The 22290-nt window shown below is 36.6% G+C and overlaps 1 protein-coding gene across 6 annotated transcripts in view; it reads right to left on the reverse strand.

The window, feature by feature from the left end:
* LOC117421182 (slit homolog 2 protein) overlaps positions 1 to 22290 on the reverse strand; it is a 163769-nt gene that overhangs the window by 33240 nt on the left and 108239 nt on the right. For all 6 annotated transcript variants that reach the window (XM_034035243.3, XM_034035246.3, XM_034035244.3 and 3 more), the window contains exons 6-13: positions 17569 to 17640; positions 14556 to 14627; positions 12463 to 12626; positions 11218 to 11350; positions 5388 to 5459; positions 4555 to 4626; positions 3702 to 3773; positions 388 to 531 (exon numbers count right to left, since the gene is read on the reverse strand). In XM_034035243.3, coding sequence (XP_033891134.1) covers positions 388 to 531; positions 3702 to 3773; positions 4555 to 4626; positions 5388 to 5459; positions 11218 to 11350; positions 12463 to 12626; positions 14556 to 14627; positions 17569 to 17640 — 801 coding nt within the window. The remainder of the gene's footprint in view (positions 1 to 387; positions 532 to 3701; positions 3774 to 4554; positions 4627 to 5387; positions 5460 to 11217; positions 11351 to 12462; positions 12627 to 14555; positions 14628 to 17568; positions 17641 to 22290) is intronic.

The following is a 22290-nucleotide window of genomic DNA, read 5'->3' on the forward strand; positions in this document are numbered from 1 at the left end:
AGTCTGGTTGCTTGTCAGTGGTCACTGACGAGTCGACTGATGCCCAAGATCAATCAGTATGTGTTACACATTGTATTTGTTTTGCAAGGCCTAAATGGTGAACATGCATCGGATGTAGAACAGAGCTGTAATTGCAGATACACTTTACCTACAGGCTGTTAATTACAACACTGTTTCACAAGCTATTGTAAAGTGCTTGAATACCTTTGATGTTGATTTTGATTATGTGAGTACATATATCTCTCTATTTGCTGTTTAAAAAAATAATAATCTGTACACATAATTTATAAAATAGTTCCGTGCACATTCCGTGAAATATGATACTTTACTCGTGACACTTGTAAAGACTGTAAAAAAGATTATTCAAATGAAGGAATTGTTACATACAAGGTCTGGATTGCCCGAAGGGAAGCAAAGGTGCCTTTGGCAATAGTCTGGAGTTTGTTGTCATACAGAGACAGAAGGTTCAGGTTATGCAGATCTTGAAATGCGTCCACACACAGGCAGTTTATCTTATTGGCATTCAACAGCCTGGTAAAGACACAAACACAAGCACAGATACATGTTATTGACATTTCGAATTCAATTAAGGGTCCATGTGGCTAACTATTCAGGGTCTGCTACTCAAGAGGGAGAGGAACACGGGTAAAAGGTACAGTTTGAACTTGTTTTACTACATTTCTTTAACTTTACAAACAGATACTGCAGGAACTTGATATCCATGTGTTTTAACAGATAAATGTAAGCTTATTCTAGATGATTTTAGACTAGCCCTACTGTGCATTTAGAAGAAAAGAAAAAGTTGAATTAGCTATAGTAAAAACAATTTTCACTTTGATATGGATTTCAAACCTTTTCAACAGAAAGTGCTGTCAACAATGGTGGCTTTATGCTTAAGACCCATTAAAAAAAGTGTGTTGTTATGTTAAGAATTCAATCATATGAAATACCACAAGTGATCTATAGAGCAAGAGCAAATAATGCAAAACATTCTTGTTTATGTTTTCCATTAATTATACATAAAAAAGTGTATACTAAAATATACCATACTGAAGATGGGTAAAAAGATTTCATTTTAATGAATAAAGCTGACGTAACATTGATCTTTGGATAGTAAGATAGAATGTTTTTGAAGGCAAGTTAATACAGACATTCCTGCTATCCATTTTGCTACACTGCCGTTTCCACACTGCCAATCACCTCACAAAAACTTTAAAACTCTGGCTTTCCCACTGACACATTATAAAAGAATGCCATTGGGGCAACTTGTGCTATTGTTTTCCTTCTACATTTCCTTTTTTTTTTTACACTGCTGTATCTGTGAAAGCAAACATTCATGTTCCATCACTGTCGGTTTCAGTTTCTGTGAGCATGTGAAGTTATTAGTCAACACATTCATGTTACATCACTGTCGGTGTTTCAGTTTCTGTGAGCATGTGAAGTTATTAGTCAACACATTCATGTTACATCACTGTCGGTGTTTCAGTTTCTGTGAGCATGTGAAGTTATTAGTCAACACATTCATGTTACATCACTGTCGGTGTTTCAGTTTCTGTGAGCATGTGAAGTTATTAGTCAACACATTCATGTTCCATCACTGTCGGTTTCAGTTTCTGTGAGCATGTGAAGTTATTAGTCAACACATTCATGTTCCATCACTGTCGGTTTCAGTTTCTGTGAGCATGTGAAGTTATTAGTCAACACATTCATGTTCCATCACTGTCGGTTTCAGTTTCTGTGAGCATGTGAAGTTATTAGTCAACACATTCATGTTCCATCACTGTCGGTTTCAGTTTCTGTGAGCATGTGAAGTTATTAGTCAACACATTCATGTTCCATCACTGTCGGTTTCAGTTTCTGTGAGCATGTGAAGTTATTAGTCAACACATTCATGTTCCATCACTGTCGGTTTCAGTTTCTGTGAGCATGTGAAGTTATTAGTCAACACATTCATGTTCCATCACTGTCGGTTTCAGTTTCTGTGAGCATGTGAAGTTATTAGTCAACACATTCATGTTCCATCACTGTCGGTTTCAGTTTCTGTGAGCATGTGAAGTTATTAGTCAACACATTCATGTTCCATCACTGTCGGTTTCAGTTTCTGTGAGCATGTGAAGTTATTAGTCAACACATTCATGTTCCATCACTGTCGGTTTCAGTTTCTGTGAGCATGTGAAGTTATTAGTCAACACATTCATGTTCCATCACTGTCGGTTTCAGTTTCTGTGAGCATGTGAAGTTATTAGTCAACACATTCATGTTCCATCACTGTCGGTTTCAGTTTCTGTGAGCATGTGAAGTTATTAGTCAACACATTCATGTTCCATCACTGTCGGTTTCAGTTTCTGTGAGCATGTGAAGTTATTAGTCAACACATTCATGTTCCATCACTGTCGGTTTCAGTTTCTGTGAGCATGTGAAGTTATTAGTCAACACATTCATGTTCCATCACTGTCGGTTTCAGTTTCTGTGAGCATGTGAAGTTATTAGTCAACACATTCATGTTCCATCACTGTCGGTTTCAGTTTCTGTGAGCATGTGAAGTTATTAGTCACACATTCATGTTCCATCACTGTCGGTTTCAGTTTCTGTGAGCATGTGAAGTTATTAGTCAACACATTCATGTTCCATCACTGTCGGTGTTTCAGTTTCTGTGAGCATGTGAAGTTATTAGTCAACACATTGAGCACGGCACCTGTGCACATTTCGACATGGTTTGTCAGCACTTAGGGATTAAACTCAAATGTCTTTCCTGTCATTAGTCAAGTTTGCAAATGGTTTCTTCCTCCTCTGAAAGATTTAAAACCCTACTGAGGCGTCGTACAAAGATTGCATTCATAATTTAACAAATGTTTTTTTTTTTTTTTCTTTCCTTGGATCTGCAAGAAAAGTAAAGAAATGTTCCTGGAGGGGTGCTAAAGATTGTCTTTCCACCTCACTACAACACAAACACAGGATGTATTACTAATCACTATAAAATCTGCTATTTAATGTTTTTAATCAAATTAATGATTCTCTTTTTTGTCTCTAGCTGGCTAGCCATCAGAATTGAACAAGCCAATTATTCCCAGATAATGTGTTAGCGAACGACACTGCTGTTTCATGCAGAGCACTGCAGCATTATCAATGTTGCTGGTTCTTTTGACAAAGCTTGATAAACATATTAATACAGTCGCTGTGTCTAATGCTGCCAAGTGCGGACAGAAATGGTGGCCGCCTGACATGACTGCTTCATCTGGGGAACAATGAGTTTCCTAAAATTCTTACCATTTCAGCCAGTTGTGCAGAAGAAGCTACATATTAACAGCTACAAGTCATACAACAAGTAGCTCTTAATATACTAAACATTTTTATAGTGTTTCTTTTTCAAATTAAAATTAAAATACACGTTTTTTTCCTGATAGAGATTTTCAGCAAGTAATAGTTTACTGTTGGCCATCAATAAGTGGGAAACAAAACATACATTTACTTTTTTTTTTTTTGCATGTTAATATAAATATAGTTTAAATCACAGAATGAATTTACCGGTGTATTTTGCTGTGGACAAAAGTCATCTGATGAAGAATTTTGTGAGGCAACATGAGAGCATTAACATCTCTTGAACCAATACATCTATCTGAAACTAACAAACTACCAACTCTGATCAGCTTCAAAGTAATGCTGGTTACCTAACAATACTCAATGACTGTGTAAATACTCACAAAAGCTGAAGAGAAAAGAGTCCCTCGAAAAGACCTTTGGGTAGTTCTGTGATTTTATTTCCATAAAGCACTCTGAAGATAAAAACATAAGGAAGAATAGGTAACTGAAAAAAAACACCATCCGGAGAAACCACATCCCACTCCAGCTCTGCTTCATTAAGATCAACTCACTGAGTGATTTCTGTAAAAATATTGTTAAGTGATAGCAAGAAAGCAGCACCTCAGAAATACACTAAGTCAACACACTGGGTGTAATATAAAAAACAGTGTCCTGCACAAGAGATAAATCCTTCATGTGGAACAGACCTTGATAAGTACTTCTCAGAGGTTTCGCGGAATCATCACACAAACTGAGACTATGCCAGACTTGTTGTGATAACCCTCAAATGTATATGTTAGCCATCACCGGAGTTGGCTCTTGTTATGAGGGCTTAGTGGGCAGTACACAGCTGGAAGGTGATAGATTATATTCCAGGGATAAATATATGTCATCTACCAGCACCCAGCCAGATGTGTGAGCATCTTCACCTGTTAGAAAGTGTTTAGACTAGAAGTAACACAAACAACCTACTGTTTATCAGTAAAAGTATGTTTTTAAAAATATTGTACAATTGTAAACACATGCATTGTGGCATATACATGCCATATTTTCCAAATTGTTACTACCACTTTTTTTTCTAAAAGAACCCCCCAAAAACTTTAATTCCAATACAAATAAGAAACAACTAAAGACTACTTACAACCCATTAATGTCTGACTTATTTATTTCTGGTTTGGTAACTTCATTTGTTAAATTCTGAAAAGATGCTAATGACAGTTTTGAGGAAACCTTTTTTTTTTTTTTTAAACTTACAGTGAGTTGAGTGAACGCAGGCCCTGGAAAGCATCAGGTGCTAATTCGGAAATCTGGTTATTACTTAAGTCTCTAGAAAAAGACAAAGAATTGAATATGCAATTAATTAAATGTACTCTCCCCCCGTGCAGTCAAAATATGCACCGGTTGCCTAAAGCTATATGCAATTTCTAAAACTTTACATCTAAACAGAAAAAGTGATATTTCGCTCCTTTAACATTTGCAATGCTAACATCATAGCTTCAAAAGCACTCAGCATTTTGCTTGCTTCAGTAGCAAATACACTATAGTACACACAGTTCAGTGCTATTGCCTGTTATGGCTACATTGTACTGTGGCTCTAAAGACACACACACACACAGGAAGCAGTGCTGCTGCAGTCCTCAGAGAATAGCCCAGTCTGTGTCAATATTCAGGTAAGAAAATACCCTTACTATTTCCTTATGAAACCCAGCGGGCCCATTCACTTAATAAAACAAGCTTTTAATTCCAAGCAAAAGTAAAAAACCAGCTGCACTTCCTGAAAAAAATAAATTAATACGCTTTGTTCTAATATAAAATAATAAAAAAATAATTTAAGATTCATAAAAGTGGATAAAAGAAGATTTTCTGGCACATGCAGGGCAAAGGAAATTTCCTCGGGCCGTGCAGTTCAAATACATGTGAGAAAAGAAAAAGAAAACAGCACTTTCACAATCATCTCAATTGGAAACTATTATTTTCAATCTACTAAGAATGTCAAGAATTCACAATTGTTCTATGGCACTATTCTAGACTGTCCTGATTGATTTGTACAAGCCTGGACTCTGGTTCAAATATATTTATATACTTGCATTCTTCGCAGTTTCTTGTATGGTGAGAAAGCTCCGGGAGGGATGACCTTGATTGCATTTTGCTCCAAGCGGCTGTAAAGAAACAGTTGTACAATGTGTAGTTACACCTTTAATTAACAAACTGATGTATGTATTTATATTACAGTGATAACAATATGAATCAGATTTGTTTTGGTATATACAGCTATCATATGTACATATATGGGATACTGTATATACAGTAATTATTGTATGTATGTTTGTATTTATTTTAGTTAACTTTTTTTTTTTTTTTTACTTAATTAAACTGGCACAAATGCTATACATTCTTAAAATGTAAGCAAAGCTTCTAAATGTTTAAAATATTATCTACAACAGTTCCAATCTGTTTTTTCATGTAGTTCAACCATGTCTAAATGGATGCAGAACTCTATTGTTCCATGACATACTGTTTGAATCAGAAGTCCTTTATCAGTTTAAGTGATCAGTCATTCTGGTATGTTTAAGAAGGACTTAAAGAGTATAATATAGCTGTTACAAAAAGCTGGTATCTCTCCGTCACTTGATCTTGGTTTCAGTCTCCTAACTGCATTTAAAGGATTATCAACAGATGGCTCTTCTGCGTTCTTATCTTGTAAGGGTAAAAAAAATAATAAGAAGAAAAACCTGAACAAAATTAACCAACTTTCACAAAATACTTTTTTTTTTGTTTACATAGAAAGCCAGTCAAATTGCATGTGCATGTTTCCCAGCTTTGTTGTGTTTTAATTATGTATTTTATCTTCACAAAATCAACTGAGTTTCACAGAGTGCAAGTCTGTGTCCATTTTTCCACGGTAAAATCTAATTAGATACATTCCAGGTTTGCAGCACTGGACAAAAATAATATCTAAGTGAAATCTACAAGACCTTGATCAAGCGCCTTCCTTAATGCCATGCCTCATTGCTAATGTGCCTCAGTTGTTGGATTCTAAATTCCAAGAAGTTGCTTCAGGAAAAGCTGGACTTGGAAGCCTGTTAACCACATTAGCAATTGATTGCATGATTTCAATGTCACTGAAAATGCACCCACTCTGAAAGTGTGTCCGTCTCAGAATTTAAGATGCAGTCCCTGAGTTTGAAGTCGTTATATGTAATATACTTGCTGTGGTTCTATAGAATATAAAAGTCCAGAATTGGATTCAATCATGCACACAAATCTACCAAACCAGATGAATGAACAACAGAAAATGGAGGCTTCTTATGGATGCATCTTCAGAATAGTAGGTTGCAAGTAGGTTTACATGCTGTAAACACATCTTCTGTCTGGAGTGCATATGCTGAAAAATATGTCCTCGTGAAGACCACCATTAGTCACTTGGAACATGGATCTTAAATGCAGAAGTGAATTCATGCCTCCTGTATACAGCATGTGAAATGATACATGACACTGTTCTGCCAAGAAATGTTTAAGTTTTAAAGCGATTCAAGTTTTAGAATGGGCTGTAGTATAAAATTGCCTTGGGGCAGTAAGAGAGCTAATAGGGATTCAAAATTGAGACAACACCAACGATGATGCTCTCTCTCTCCTAGAAAGTCCTTTTCCACTTTGGCATTTCTTGATCACATTGCTTGTGGGTTGCCAGTCATTGTTTTAAAATCATCTTGACATTTTAAGCATGGGAGTTGATACCTATTGTCTGGGGGAATATTTGAGTGAAAAGGAGAGTGAAATATCCAATTAATTAATTTTTGATGCATAAATCATAAACCATCTACGCATATCAGTAACAGCCCTATAAAGGGCTAATTCAAATTTGCAGATGGTGTTGACAGAAAGTGCTGTACATGCTCCTTTCCACTGGACATATAGTATTCATTGTACTCTGGCCAACACCTTCAGAGCTCTTAAGCCTTGAACAGCTGCCACTTCAGATGTTCCTACTTGTGGAGATTTTGATAAGGACACGGCTTGAATTGTATTTGACATTAATTCCTAACAATTTCAGCTGTAAAATGAAGGCTTTGACTGATATAGTTGACAGAAGGGCAAACAAAAATAGAATAAGGAACACATTTAATATATCTACCTAGAGATTAAATTAAGCAATGTTTTCAAGTGTTCTCCTGTGCTGAAAGAAAATGTTTTCTATAAACTATACTAGCTTTGTTTACTCAATGTGATGCAAGTTACATTACAAAAAGTAGTGTCAACAGAGGATTTACTATCAAACACCTACATTTTCATTACTGCACAGCAGGGGCGTGGCGTACACTGAGGCTGCCTCGGTAAAAATCAGCAAGGTACATTTTTTAAAGAAAAAAAAAGTACAAAATTATATATTATTATTGTTTTTTTTAATAATGTGACCATTTGAATTTTTAAGAGTGATATAATTGACATGTTTTCATAGTATTATTATTTTTATTTGCCATTTCTTTGTAACATTATTGTGATCTCAGGCTGTATAGAAATTTGCCGCCCCACACTGACATGTTCGCTTCTCATTGGTCAGTTTCCCTGGCGTATAGCTCCAGAATTGGATCAAGATTATGGATCAGTGGAGTCTGATCGAGATCCGCTTAGTAAAACACCTTCTTATGATCCGACTTAAGTGAATTTGGATCTCATTTTTTGTTCTCGTTAGTACAACCGACCCCTGAAGCAGCGAATAGTCCAGTATTTTATTTAGTGGATGGTTTATTACTGTACGTACTCAAAGATGAAACCAGTCTATTTCTTTTAGAAGACACCAGCTGTAGGTAAGAATGTTTAGTGATTGTATTTAATATTGTTTTTCTGCTGACAGTCCTGTACAATGTGACGTTTAGCTGCAATACTTTTTGATAAATCAATGTCCCCCGATATAACGATAGCTGTTAGGTTTTAGTACTTTTCATGCACTGTATTTGGTGCTATGGGCTAGAAGAATTGGAGGTAATTCTATCCATATATTCACTGTTTGGTGACAGCAGTTTTAAAACAAATATATCTTTTCCAAATGTTTTCTTTAGAGAAAAAAAAAATCAAGGAATTACTGTTTTTAATACTGATGTGCTGCAGAAAATGTGTAAAGCGGGCAGCTGAGTTTGCTTTATTCATATGGGTTTTATTAGGTTTGACGCTGATTCCATAATTTCTTACATTGCAGGCATATCTTAGTTAATATTGTGGTTAATGGCCAGGGATCCTAGTTTTCCGTAATAAAAAAAGAAACAAATTCTCTGATAAAAAAAAACAAACAATAAAAATCTGCGTTATTCCGCAATTTAAATAAAAGGCTAAAATTATAAGATACACAGACAGTGCTATTGAATAACAGTTAACACAGGAATTATTTATTGGTACACTTTTAAATTCTAAGGAAGTTACAAGCTCACCAATGCCATCAATCAATAATATAAACAAACTTACCATTTTACTTTAAACATTACAATTAAGTCTGTGTAGTAATAATAAAACCCAAAAATAGTATTCATATTAGTTTATCTCGAGTTAGTCTTTGTCACCTGAATGGCTACTGCCAAACTCATTGTTCAGTAGTAACAACGCACAGGATATTGAAGTAAACAGCAGCTACGTTTCAGCATGAATGTAACACTAACAGTGTGCCTCGTTCAACCTTTGCACACCAGAAGCAGTTTTATTGAACAGGTATATTTACGTAAATTGAAAGCAACATTGCCTGTGTTGATGATTATATATGATAAGTGTATTGATTTGGTCATTATCAAACAAACAAAAAAAGCCTTGCATTTTTTTTTGCCCCACCCAAAGTGCAAACCTAAAAATTCTCCAACAGCATTGAAAATTTGTGTTTTTCCACATTATTCTGCAGAAAACGGATTCCTATGATCCCTGTAGAAAGAGTTTAACAGTGCATCCCTTCGATAGGTTTGATTGGTGTCACAGCAGTATGCGTGAAAATAGACTGAATGGCCTTGCCCTGCTATGTCCACAGAGACAAGCAGGTGTCCCGGGAGGAAGTGTAACAGCGTTTCAATAGATCAGGTCACAAGAGGATTGGCAAACTCTATATTTAAAGTAAAGCCTTCTAAATCATGACATCATACAGTCTCAGCAGCCCTTTCAGTCTAAGCACTAGTATCAGCGACCTTACCAGTCCAGCAGTGTCAGCACCAGTCTTACCAGTCCAGCAGTGTCAGCACCAGTCTTACCAGTCCAGCGGTGTCAGCACCAGTCTTACCAGTCTCAGCACCAACACCAGTCTTACCAGTCCAGCAGTGTCAGCACCAGTCTTACCAGTCCAGCAGTGTCAGCACCAGTCTTACCAGTCCAGCGGTGTCAGCACCAGTCTTACCAGTCTCAGCACCAACACCAGTCTTACCAGTCCAACAGTGTCAGCACCAGTATTACCAGTCCCAGCAGTGTCAGCACCAGTCTTACCAGTCCAGCAGTGTCGGCACCAGTCTTACCAGTCCAGCAGTGTCAGCACCAGTCTTACCAGTCCCAGCAGTGTCAGCACCAGTCTTACCAGTCTCAGCACCAACACCAGTCTTACCAGTCCCAGCAGTGTCAGCACCAGTCTTGCCAGTCCCAGCAGTGTCGGCACCAGTCTTACCAGTCCCAGCAGTGTCAGCACCAGTCTTACCAGTCCCAGCAGTGTCGGCACTAGTCTTACCAGTCCAGCAGTGTCAGCTCCAGTCTTACCAGTCTCAGCAGTGTCAGCACCAGTCTTACCAGTCTCAGCACCAACACCAGTCTTACCAGTCCAGCAGTGTCGGCACCAGTCTTACCAGTCCAGCAGTGTCAGCACCAGTCCCAGCAGTAGCTGCACCAGTCCCAGCAGTTTCAGCACTAGTCTTACCAGTCCAGCAGTGTCGGCACCAGTCTTACCAGTCCAGCAGTGTCAGCACCAGTCTTACCAGTCCCAGCAGTGTCAGCACCAGTCTTACCAGTCTCAGCACCAACACCAGTCTTACCAGTCCCAGCAGTGTCAGCACCAGTCTTACCAGTCCCAGCAGTGTCAGCACCAGTCTTACCAGTCCAGCAGTGTCAGCACCAGTCTTACCAGTCCCAGCAGTGTCGGCACCAGTCTTACCAGTCCAGCAGTGTCAGCATCAGTATTACCAGTCCAGCAGTGTCAGCACTAGTCTTACCAGTTGCAGCTGTCATCAGTCTCAGCATTAACTTCAGTAGCAGTGAACCAAACGCATGACTCTCAATGAAGGTATAAACCCATCTACTTATTCATATCGCTTTGCAGTTTGCATTAATAGTCTCCAGGCTTTCTAAGATGATAACTATTACCTTCGTAACAAACAGGATATATAGGGTTTCTTAGACAACAATTAGATTTTTGCCTCAGTAAAAATCTATTGCTAGCTACACCCCGGCTCAGTAGCAGGGCTTGTACATCAATTTCTTATGATGTCACTGGTGCAGAGATTAAAGCTGATGCTGTCTACGATAAGTTCAACTCAGCATTAACTTATATAATAAACATGCTTGTACAGGTAACAGTGAATGGCTCTAATCGCAAGCTACGTAAAAACAGGGATGCAGCTATTTTTTTTCAGAATACAATTAAGTCATTATTAATACATATTAATATTTACAATCTATTCCATTGTTTAAATATTATTATTATTATTATTATTATTATTATTATTATTATTATTATTATTATTTTACAACAACAGTTTATATTTTTTCTATGTTTTTCATATAACCTAATATATAATGCTGGATATGCAAATACTGTAAGACTGTGCGTGATAAATGTTAACATTTCTTTATTATTGCAGGACTGAAAACCACTGCATTTGTCAATTTCCCTGCAGTGTATAAATGTTTTTTTGTTTTTTTTTAAATAAAGCATAAAACAAGAAATAATATGGAAAGTCTTACATTTCAGTGATGGTTTCTGGCAGGTTGGAGGGAATCTCTGCCAGACCCTTTCCACGACAGTCCACAATGTTGTTACTGCAGGTGCAGACATCAGGGCACTGCAACACACTGCAGGATGAGGAGGACTGATGACCTGCAAAACATACATGGCATTCCATTAACATCACAGTGAAATACTCTGAATATTAGAAGCCATCTTAGCAACATATTCACAATAAAATATACATCTACAATTTGGCATCAGTTACAACATACACACTGTATACAATTTACCATACACACATCTGTTATAAAGTAGATCAAATGCAATAAATCCTAATCTGACAGTTATGTCTGCCGGTAACTGTCAATTGACAGCTTTGTAATTTTTCTATTTGTCATTCTTTTTTATTGAAATTATACATGATATTGCCAGAAACGATTATGGGAAATGAAAATACAATTATGTAGGGAATTAATTACACTAATGAAGAAAAATGTGAATTAATTTGCCAATGGAAATGACTAAAATGTATTAATACTATGGTTTGCAAATAATGCATGTTTTGACACATTTGTGTTGCACACAGAATGCATACAAATATAGACATCAATCTGTATTTCTGGTCTGAAATAAATAAGCATGTCAACCTGCCTTCCTCATCATCTAGAGTGCATGAATAGAGAGAAACCATACAGACAACATACAATGAGCAATGCAGAATTCTGAGTGCCTTCCTCATCATCTAGAGTGCATGAATAGAGAGAAACCATACAGACAACATACAATGAGTAATGCAGAATTTTGAGTGTGGTAACACTGGTAACAGCAGAGTTAGCACACCAGGCACCATGCATTGCATTGTTAAATACTTTCAATGCCATGATGAATAGACCGCTGATAAATAAGCTACTAGAATACTATAAAGCAGTATTTCAAAGCCTGTGTTTGTTTCATAGCCCCCACTTAGTATGACCAAAAGTCACTTCAGATGTTTCTAGCACATTATCAGTAACACACATTCTTGTCACAGCCAATCTTGGATTTTGACTAAAATCCATTTTTTGCCTGCAGGGATCTAGCACAGTCTAGGGTGGATCTAACACTATCCTTAAATTTCACCAAGACACTTCAAAGCAAAATAGGAGTAAGCAGAATACAAATGTTATTTAAACATAGATCCAATGCATAGTTTCTAATGTGTGATATGCAGATAAGATTTTTTAACACAAGCTTTTAGGATAATTAACATGGCAGTTCCTTACCAGAGCAGGCAAACTCTTTCTTTTGAACCTCTGCAACATTGTGGCCCCTCAAGTGGGTGGGTCCCATGCACTGGGTATAGAGTCCAACCCGAGGTCGCTGGCGCAGCCAATCAGAAAGCCAGGCCATATGGCAATCACAGTACAGGTGGTTAGAGTGGAGCCGGCTAAATGAGAAGAAACAAGTCAATACCTCTAAATTAAAGATGAGGAAGAGTGACACAATTTCAGAGTCCAGCAGGACACACGGATAAGGAGCCCTAATGAGGAATCAATCTTTTAATCTGTTCTGTACATTTTTTTCTGCTTGTCATGCCCATGTAACTTTTAGTTAATGGTTGCATGACAGCAGCCTTTTAGTTAAAGATTAATTAATAAAAGTCGACCCAGTTGTCATAAAATCAATTCCCCCAGACATTTCTTCAGCTGGAATTGCAGGCTAAGCAAAAGTATCAGAGCCATAAATAAATAAATAAATAAATAAATAAATAAATAAATAAATATGGAAGTTGGTACAAGAGGGGGACGCAAACAAAACTTTAATAAATTATAACAAATACTGTATGTGGTAGCAATACTATTTTCAAAAGGCAAATAATGCGAAGATTTTCTCTTTTCTACAGAAACTACCTACAGAATCATTTTAGGTCACATTCGTTTTCTGCTGAACAAGACAATATAATAATTATGAAATAACTCCTTCTACATTCCTTTATAGATTTCCTCTCCTTTTTGTTTAATCAAAGAAAAGGGGACTAGCTGCTTTTGGCCCCTTGGGACCCATAGTCAATGCAATCCCCGAAATTAAAAGACACAAACTGCAAAGTGCAAGAATTAAGTAAGCTGCCTTTCTCTTAGCAGAGACCTTCACAATATCATGGCTTCCTTCCAAGCAGCAAAAAGCACTTTGCCATTAATAAAATATCGGGCCAACGTATTCACTAAGTTAGGTAAATGAATTCTGACTGGCTTTTATGTTTTATTTTTTTTTTCAAAGTAAAAGAAAGGACAACCACTACTATAAATCAAACTCTTTCTCCCAGCATGCTCTGTAACAGAGTAATGTCATTTTAGAACCTTTCAGTTGATGCATTCAGTCCTAACCAAATAAATGTCATGGATATTAAATCTCAAGACTAAGCCCAGCATGCAAATCTAACATTAGGAAGATTGTTTGAAACCCAGACAAGGTTATTAATGTCTTCAACAACACAATTATAAAATAAAAATAAATATATAAACAGCTATGGCCAACAGTTTTGCTTAACCTAGAATTATATATACAGTATATATATATATATATATATATATATATATATATATATATATATATATACAAAATTTAGATATTTTATTTAACATCATTTAATCAATGAAACTGCAAAATGATATCACAGAAGTCTACCGGAGGCCATAATTGTAGTACAGTATTTCATGATAGATTTCAAAATGTCAAATGTTTTGTTAAGTATGTGGAAGACTACAAAGTGGTATGTAATTCAATATGTTAACGTTAAACTATTCAGCAGGTTTCATTCGACTTTATGAGGCAAAATTAGTTAATTATACAAGGTGATGCAAAACTTTTGGCCATAGCTGTATATATACTGTATATATATATATATATATATATATATATATATATATAGATATATATATATATATATATATATATATATATATATATATATAGATATATATTTACTTAACTAGATTTCTTTTAAAATTACAGAATTTTGAATCCTCCTAATTAAACATTTGGCAACTTTGGCAAATTATAAAATAACTTTTTTTATTTTTTAACATATTTCAAAATATATACAAGGGGCTGTAGTGTGGAGTAGTGGTTAGGGTTCTGGACTCTTGACCGGTGGGTCGTGGGTTCAATCCCCGGTGGGGACACTGCTGCTGTACCCTTGAGCAAGGTACTTTACCTAGATTGCTCCGGAAAAAATCCAACTGTATAAATGGGTAATAGAATGTAAAAATAATGTAATATCTTGTAACAATTGTAAGTCGCCCTGGATGAGGGCATCTGCTAAGAAATAAATAATAATAATAATAATACAAGGACACATTAAACAAATGAAACTTACAAAGTCCTGAGCTTTGGCATGTGGTTGAAGCTTGCCACAGACAGACGGGTAATATTGTTGTTGTTAAGGGTGCTGTAAAAAAAGACAAAAGTAAAAGTGAAGGTTCATTATGCTGATATATATATATACACACACTACCGGTCAAAAGTTTTAGAACACCTCCATTTTTCCAGTTTTTATTGAAATTTACGCAGTTTAATGTCTCAATGTACTCTGAAATTAAAGCATAGAACAAATAAACAATTGGAGATAAAAAAAGAAATCATGGAATCGTTTTGTTTAACAAAATTTAATCTAAATTTTTGACTCATCAAAGTAGCCACCTTTTGCAGATATAACAGCCGAACACACTCGTGGCATTCTTTCTACAATGGAAATCAAATATTGTTCGGAAAGTTCTTCCCAACACTGTTGCAGAAGTTCCCACAAATGTGTTGCACTTGTAGGTTACTTTGCTTTCACCCTTCTGTCCAGCCCAAACCAGCTCGATGGGGTTTAAGTCTGGAGACTGTGCTGGCCATTCCATGATTTGAAGCCTACCGTCTTGTTCTTTTCTTCTAAGGTAGTTCTGACATAGCCTGGAGGTATGTTTTCGGTCATTATCTTGCTGTAGGATGAACCCCTGACCAAATAGGCGTATACCAGAGGGTATTGCATGGCGCTGCAAAATGCTGTGGTAGCAGTTTTGGTTCAGGGTGCCACTCACTCTGTGCAAGTCGCCGACTCTGGATCCAGCAAAAGAGCCCCAGACCATCACGCTTCCTCCTCCATGTTTGACAGTTGGTGTCACACACCGAGGAACCATCCTTTCGCCTACTCGACGGCGTACAAAAACCCTGCGTGATGAACCGAAGATTCCAAATTTTGATTCATCGGTCTGTAAGACCTTCTTCCAGTCTTCAGTAGTCCACTGGCGGTGCTTCATGGCCCAGGCAAGCCTCTTTTTCTTATTTTGCCATCTTAGCAATGGCTTTCTTACTGCCACTCGACCTGTCAAACCTGCAGCTCGAAGTCTTCTCTTCACAGTTGAAACTGAGACTTGCTTACTTCGACCAGTGTTAAGCTGTGCTTGAAGCTGTTGTCCTGTGAGCCGCCTATCACGCAAGCTGTTGACTCTCAGAAACTTGTCTTCTGATTCTGTTGTGGCTTTGGGTCTGCCAGACCTCTTCCTGTCAGAGTTTCCTCCAGTTTCCAAGTGCCTTTTGATGGTGTAGGAAACGGTACTTACTGACACCTTGGCTTTCTTTGCAATTTCTCTAAAGGAAAGACCTACACTTTTAAGGGTTATAATGGTCTGTCTGTCTTCCTTTGTTAATTGCCTTTTTCTCGCCATTATGAGAGCAATATACTACTTCCTGCAGTACAATACTGTCCAAATAATGCTTAAGAGGGTGTAGTAACACAGTCTGTTCCAACACTGCTTTTATACAGACAGAGGGTTTGTAAGTAATCAACAAAAGTTGGGACACCTGTAGGAATTGTTAGCATCAACTTTCAAGGCTTAATTTACTTCCATTGCTGCAGAACAGCTGTACGTTGTTAACCCATTACTTGTTCCCTGAAAAAGGCCTTTTTGTATAACTCTGAAATGTACATTATTTTTCAGTTTTTGGTAACCTAAACTTTTTTTTTTAAACCTCTGGCAGTTTACCGCTTACCTTTGTACCATTTCAGGTTATTCACTGGACTTGAACTGCTTAAATTTCAATAAAAACTGGAAAAATGGGAGTGTTCTAAAACTTTTGACCGGTAGTGTATATATTTTTTTTCCGTAACTTTGGTTTATAGAAAGATTGTATGACAAATATTGCCTCAGAGATTTTTTTTTTTTCAAATAATTTCCTTTTGCAGTAATTCATTCAAGTAAATCACTGATATGCAGAAGTTGCCACTGTTGGTATAGTGTTACATAGAACACACGAACATGTCCTCAAAGTATGTATTTTGTCTTTAGTTTTTATCTGTATGAAACTGAATTAAACACATAGATGTTACAATATTATATAATATACATATTAATGCATGTTTTATTATAATAATAATAATAATAATAATAATAATAATAATAATAATAAAAACATTTTCTTTTATATTGTATTGGGCCTGTTTAGAAGCCCTGGGCATAATTGCTATGTTTCCTTAATACTGGAGTACTGCATTGCTGCAGAGCAAGGTTTTATGACCCGAAAATCCTCTAAAAGGTAATTAGCTCTAAGCTCTTTGTTGTAAATCAGTCTATTGCCGTCCTTAAAAAAAGGGGGGGGGGGGTAATGATATGCTGGTAAATTTATAGATTGTTCCTTTTTTCTCTCATTACAAAACATCTTCCTTTACATGGAGACCTTATTTTACATACTGTGTGTTTTTTTTTTTTTTTCTGTATTCATAAAGTATTAGTTTTCATTATAAAATAAAACACTAGAAAAAAAAATGTCTGTCTAGCACTGAGCATTAACAGTGATATTTTACAGCATTTACAAATACAGCATTGTTTTTTTTTTTGTTTTGTTTTGTTTTTACTGTCTCTGTAACAATCTGAAGAATGTAAGGACAAACTCATAAGCAATTTAACAGTGTCCAGGTTTTTTTTTGGTCTCTTTCTATATACCACTATGGTCACAAATAAAATATATTTATTGAGTTTCATTTATTTAAATTTTTTAAACTGTCTTTACACTGCTAGCAAGTCAAGATATTAAAGTTTTATTGAGAAAACAAAGGCATTAAAAAAGTATGGCATTTTACTTTCACAGCAGCGAAATGTTTGCAAAAGGATGTTTTGCAAATTGAATTGGTTACAGCTTGATAGTCACTCTACGAGCTACTCAATCTAATTTTTATTTAAAATAAAAACATAAATAAATGAATGTGCTTTTAAATTGTATTTTTATCAGTCTTTACCTACCTATGTAACTGCAACACCGCAGAATTTTAGCTTATAGAATAGCCCTGTACATAAAACATGAACTCGCTGCACAGCTTTTCACAGAAGGCGAGAAAGAAGAGTACTTACAGCACTTCCAGGTCGCGCAGAGCCCTAAACGCCCCATCCTCGATACAGCTGATCTGGTTGTAATCCAGTTGCCTGTTAAACAGATTAGGAGGATAAACGTAAAGGAGATGCACGTTAGCAGTGATATGTGTTACAAAGCCTGCTGGAGCCTTTCTGGTGCCAGGCCATGCAGTCAGAGATTACAGCCAAGCTGCTACTCGCTGACCATTCTGGCCTTAATGCTCCCACTGAAATCTCAGTTTTTTCCAAACTGTCTGCGCAAAGCACCAGCAGCTCAGGGAAAGCTCCAGTAAATAATAACTGCACCTTATATTAAATGCCAGAGGAATGCAATTTCATTACATCAAGAAAAAGCTATCCATTAAAAGCTCTCAGCGTCATCTCGCTGAAACAATTTCATTAAGGTAAAGGACTGTATATCACTTAATGTCATACGCATCCCCTTGGTGACCTAGCAGAATCCATTTATCAGAGGAGCTCAGCTGCATGTTAATTCTGCTGTCCTCTGCAAAAAGAAGCAGGCAACTCTGGTTGTGTTTAAATGAAAACCCTGTCATCTTTTTTTTAGTAAATATTAGTTTTATTACAACAACGTAATAAAAAAAAAAGGTAAATACTAGTGATGTTGTCAAGGAATCATTTTGGGCAAACATGGCTGTACTGTGGTAAAGAATTGTTATTGCTACCATATTCAGCATACTACAAGGTAATGTAGACTAATTAGTGCTAGGACGAACACAGGACTTTCATGTTTGGATATTCGCCCATAATTTAAATATTCATTCAAATATTTGTTCAAAGTAATAAAAACCATTATATTGCTCTGTATGCAGGCAGACAGCATAGCAACAGGGCGTGCGTGCGTTTATTTTACAGCAAGAGCTTACAATATGTAAAACGTTAAAATAGAAAAATAACCCAGGAGTAAAGAATAAATTGTGTAGGACTTACTTTAACCCTGTGAATTAACTACAAAACAAAGAATATTTCGTCTATTATTCGAACGGATAAAACAAGGAAGCCGTTACTTAGATCATGGTAACGTTACAGCTAGCTATTTGCTCCTGTTTTTTTTTTTTTGTAGTCAGAATTGTTAAATTAATATTTTTTAGCGTGAGTGAAACCAGGGTTAACATTATAACAAAATAATCTCCATGACAGATTAAAATAGCATTTTATAGACATTGAATATAAACTTAATATCCTGTTAGGTCATTGTTTGTTATCTTAGAAAATCGTAAATCGTAAATGTTTTTAACAGTTATTTGATTTTACTTTTGGTCTATAAAATAAACTCCATACGTTTAAATTGTATCCACGTTGTTCTGTAGTACTGTATGTGTACTCCACTGTCAAACAATACGATTTGCACTGGACGGTACACACCACAGTATCAGGCAGCTCTAGCAATGGTTTCCCACTTTATGAGAGATACTAATAACGACGTACGTGTTAAAAAAAAAAAAAAAAACTAATACTGGTAATTATGTACGTGTTCACTCAGGGTCTGTCATATAAACTGCTGCGTAAGGTATCAGAAAAATACTACTGCATAAAAAAAACTAGTATCAAATTAAGAGTTTTCAAATATACGTTAACCTCGAGCCATGATATACCGTCTATATAAAAATAACTACACAAAATGTTCAGAAAGTTAGGTATTTGCAGACCTGTCAACTCTCCCGTATTCACCGGGAGTCTCCCGTATTTTGGACCTTTCTCCTGGACATCTCCCGGGACAGTTTTTCTCCAGTATTTTGCACAAAACTCGACTGTTAAACCCCCTTATGTCAACAAACCTTTAATGTCTTTATGGCCGGTGTGAGATAACTGCAATCCCCGTCTATACTTGACACGGTTTAGGACCCAGGGGAGCCCTGTGGCACGCATGCATTCAGTGCACGAGGCAAGTTCACATACTTAGCCACGCACTATATTAATCTCACATCACACAGAGCTCGTTCTCATTCGCCTTTTTTTGAAAAGTGTTGCGCAAATTCTGGTGAGATGGTAAATATGTAGAAGGTATTTTTTGTCATTTATAGCGAATACGAACATCTGATTTTTTTTTATCCGAATACATTTAAAAAAAAAAAAATATTGGTTTGAATATTCGTCCCAGCACTAAGACTAATATACTGCAGCAAGCAGTAAGGCACCACAGGGTGTGTGATATACGCGAATATCAAGTCAAGACAAGATAGTTTTCAATCGGGTCAATAATTTTCCACTATAGCCCTCCTCTCAAGTCCATATTTATTTTCTCTCTCTCTCTCTCTCTCTCTCTCTCTCTCTCTCTCTCTCTCTCTCTATATATATATATATATTTTTTTTTTTAAGAACTATATGACAATCTAATTTTCCAATCTGGAGTTTTTTGGGTTTTTTTTCCTACAAACAGTCATATATTTTTAGGATGCTAATTATACCCACCAAGCTTGCCAGAAGCTAAAAAAAGCATAAGGGAAACATTCAAATGAAAACATTCGAGAAGTTCTGCGGTTGCCAATATTTGTTTCTTTATTTAATAGGGTGACAAACACCAACATTGACTTACAAAAGTAATATTCTTTATATCTTCTAGGTTACACCCCATGTGAAACTGATACCAACAAAAATCTATAGTTCAATAGTATTTTTATTGCTCATTTTTTGGCTGACATTTGTTTAAAAATAAAATATGCCATCAAGGTGTCCTCCTACATTAGTAAAAAAAAAATTATTTTATTACCAATAGGCCTTTTATACTTGTTTTGAAACATTGTAATATGAAAAAGTATTTTGATTACAGAATTCAACTTTGGCATTTACAGTGCCTTGCAAAAGTATTCAGACCCCTGACCAATTCTCTCATATTACTAAATTACAAATGGTACATTGAAATTTCCTTCAGTTTGATATTTTATTTTAAAACACTGAAACTCAAAATCAAGGTGACATTGGTTTTATGTTGGGAAATATTTTTAAGAAAAATAAAAAACTGAAATATCTTGCTTGCATAAGTATTCAACACCCACACATTAATATTTGGTAGAGCCACTGTTCGCTGCAATGACAGCTTTAAGTCTTTTGGGGTAAGTATGTACCAGCTTTGCACACAGTGTCGGAGTGATTTTGGCTCATTCTTCTTGGCAGATTGGCAGGTTGTTCAGGTTGGTTGGACGACGCTTGTGGACCGCAATTTTCAAATAGTGCTACAGATTCTCAATGGGATTGAGATCAAGACTTTGACTGGGCCACTGTAGGACATTCACCTTTTTGTTCTTGAGCCACTCCAATGTTGCTTTGGCCTTGTGCTTGGGATCATTGTCCTGCTGAAAGGTGAATTTCCTCCCAAGCTTCAGTTTTTTAGCGGACTGAAGCAGGTTCTCTTGCAGTATTTCCCTGTATTTTGCTCCATCCATTCTTCCTTCAATTTTAACAAGATGCCCAGTCCCTGCTGATGAGAAGCATCCCCACAGCATGATGCTGCCACCACCATACATCAGTGTAGGGATGGTGTGTCTTGAGGCATGGGCAGTGTTAGGTTTGCACCACACATATCGCTTTGAGTTTTGGCCAAAAAGCTCTATCTTGGTCTCATCTGACCACAAAACCTTTTCCCACATCGCAGCTGGGTCACTCTCATGCTTTCTGGCAAACTCCAGACGTGCTTTCAGATGGTACTTTTTGAGTAACAGATTCTTTCTTGCCACCCTCCCTTACAGGCCAGTGTTATGCAGAGCTCTTGATATGGTTGACTGGTGCACCATTACTCCACTCCCAGCCACTGAACTCTGTAGCTCCTTCAAAGTGATTGTTGGGCTCTCTGTGGCTTCTCTCACAAGTCTCCTTCTTGTTTGAGTGCTGAGTTTTGAGGGACGGCCTTTTCTTGGCAGTGCCTGGGTGGTGTGATGCAGCTTCCACTTCCTGATTATTGATCCAACTGTGCTCACTGGGATATCCAAACACTTGGATATTATTTTGTACCCTTTCCCTAATCTATGCATTTGTATTACTTTATCTCCAACTTTTGTAGAATGCTCTTTGGTCTTCATTTTCCTTCAGATTCACAGCCTGACCAATGATCCTTCAACAGTGGGGTTTTTATCTATAATGTGACAGCAACTTTAATGGTTCACAGGTGGAGGCCAATGGTAAGGTAATTGTGTCCTTGTTAGGGCAATTTCTTTCATCTGTGTAAACTGGGAGCTTCCACAGCACAGGGGTTGAATACTTATGCAAGCAAGATATTTCAGTTTTTTATTTTTCTTAAAAATATTTCCCAACATAAAACCAATGTCACCTTGCAATAATTGATTTTGAGTTTCAATGTTTTAAAATAAAATATCAAACAGAACGAAATTTCAATGTACCATTTGTAATTCAGTAATATGAGAGAATTGGTCAGGGGTCTGAATACTTTTGCAAGGCACTGTAAATACATAGATGAAGGCTATATTTGCATCCTGGGCCATTTGAAAAAAAGGCATAATACCATAGTGTGACGTCAAAAAGTGATAATTCCTGTAGAGGAAAATATACTTGAACTTTGACCCATTCGACTACTCGAGGCCATCACTTTCAATTCAAACACAAAATGTCTCGTTTTCAATCACTCGACAACACCCACAGTACAGAAATGTTCATTAATGATCAACAAAATGAGTTACAGGAAAACAATTCCATCTTGGGTTTCTGTGACAGTTTATAAATTAGGCCTACTCGACCTTCGGTCTCGTA

The sequence above is a fragment of the Acipenser ruthenus genome, chromosome 1 (genome assembly GCF_902713425.1).
Source record: "Acipenser ruthenus chromosome 1, fAciRut3.2 maternal haplotype, whole genome shotgun sequence".
In the NCBI taxonomy this organism is placed as follows: Eukaryota; Metazoa; Chordata; class Actinopteri; order Acipenseriformes; family Acipenseridae; genus Acipenser; species Acipenser ruthenus.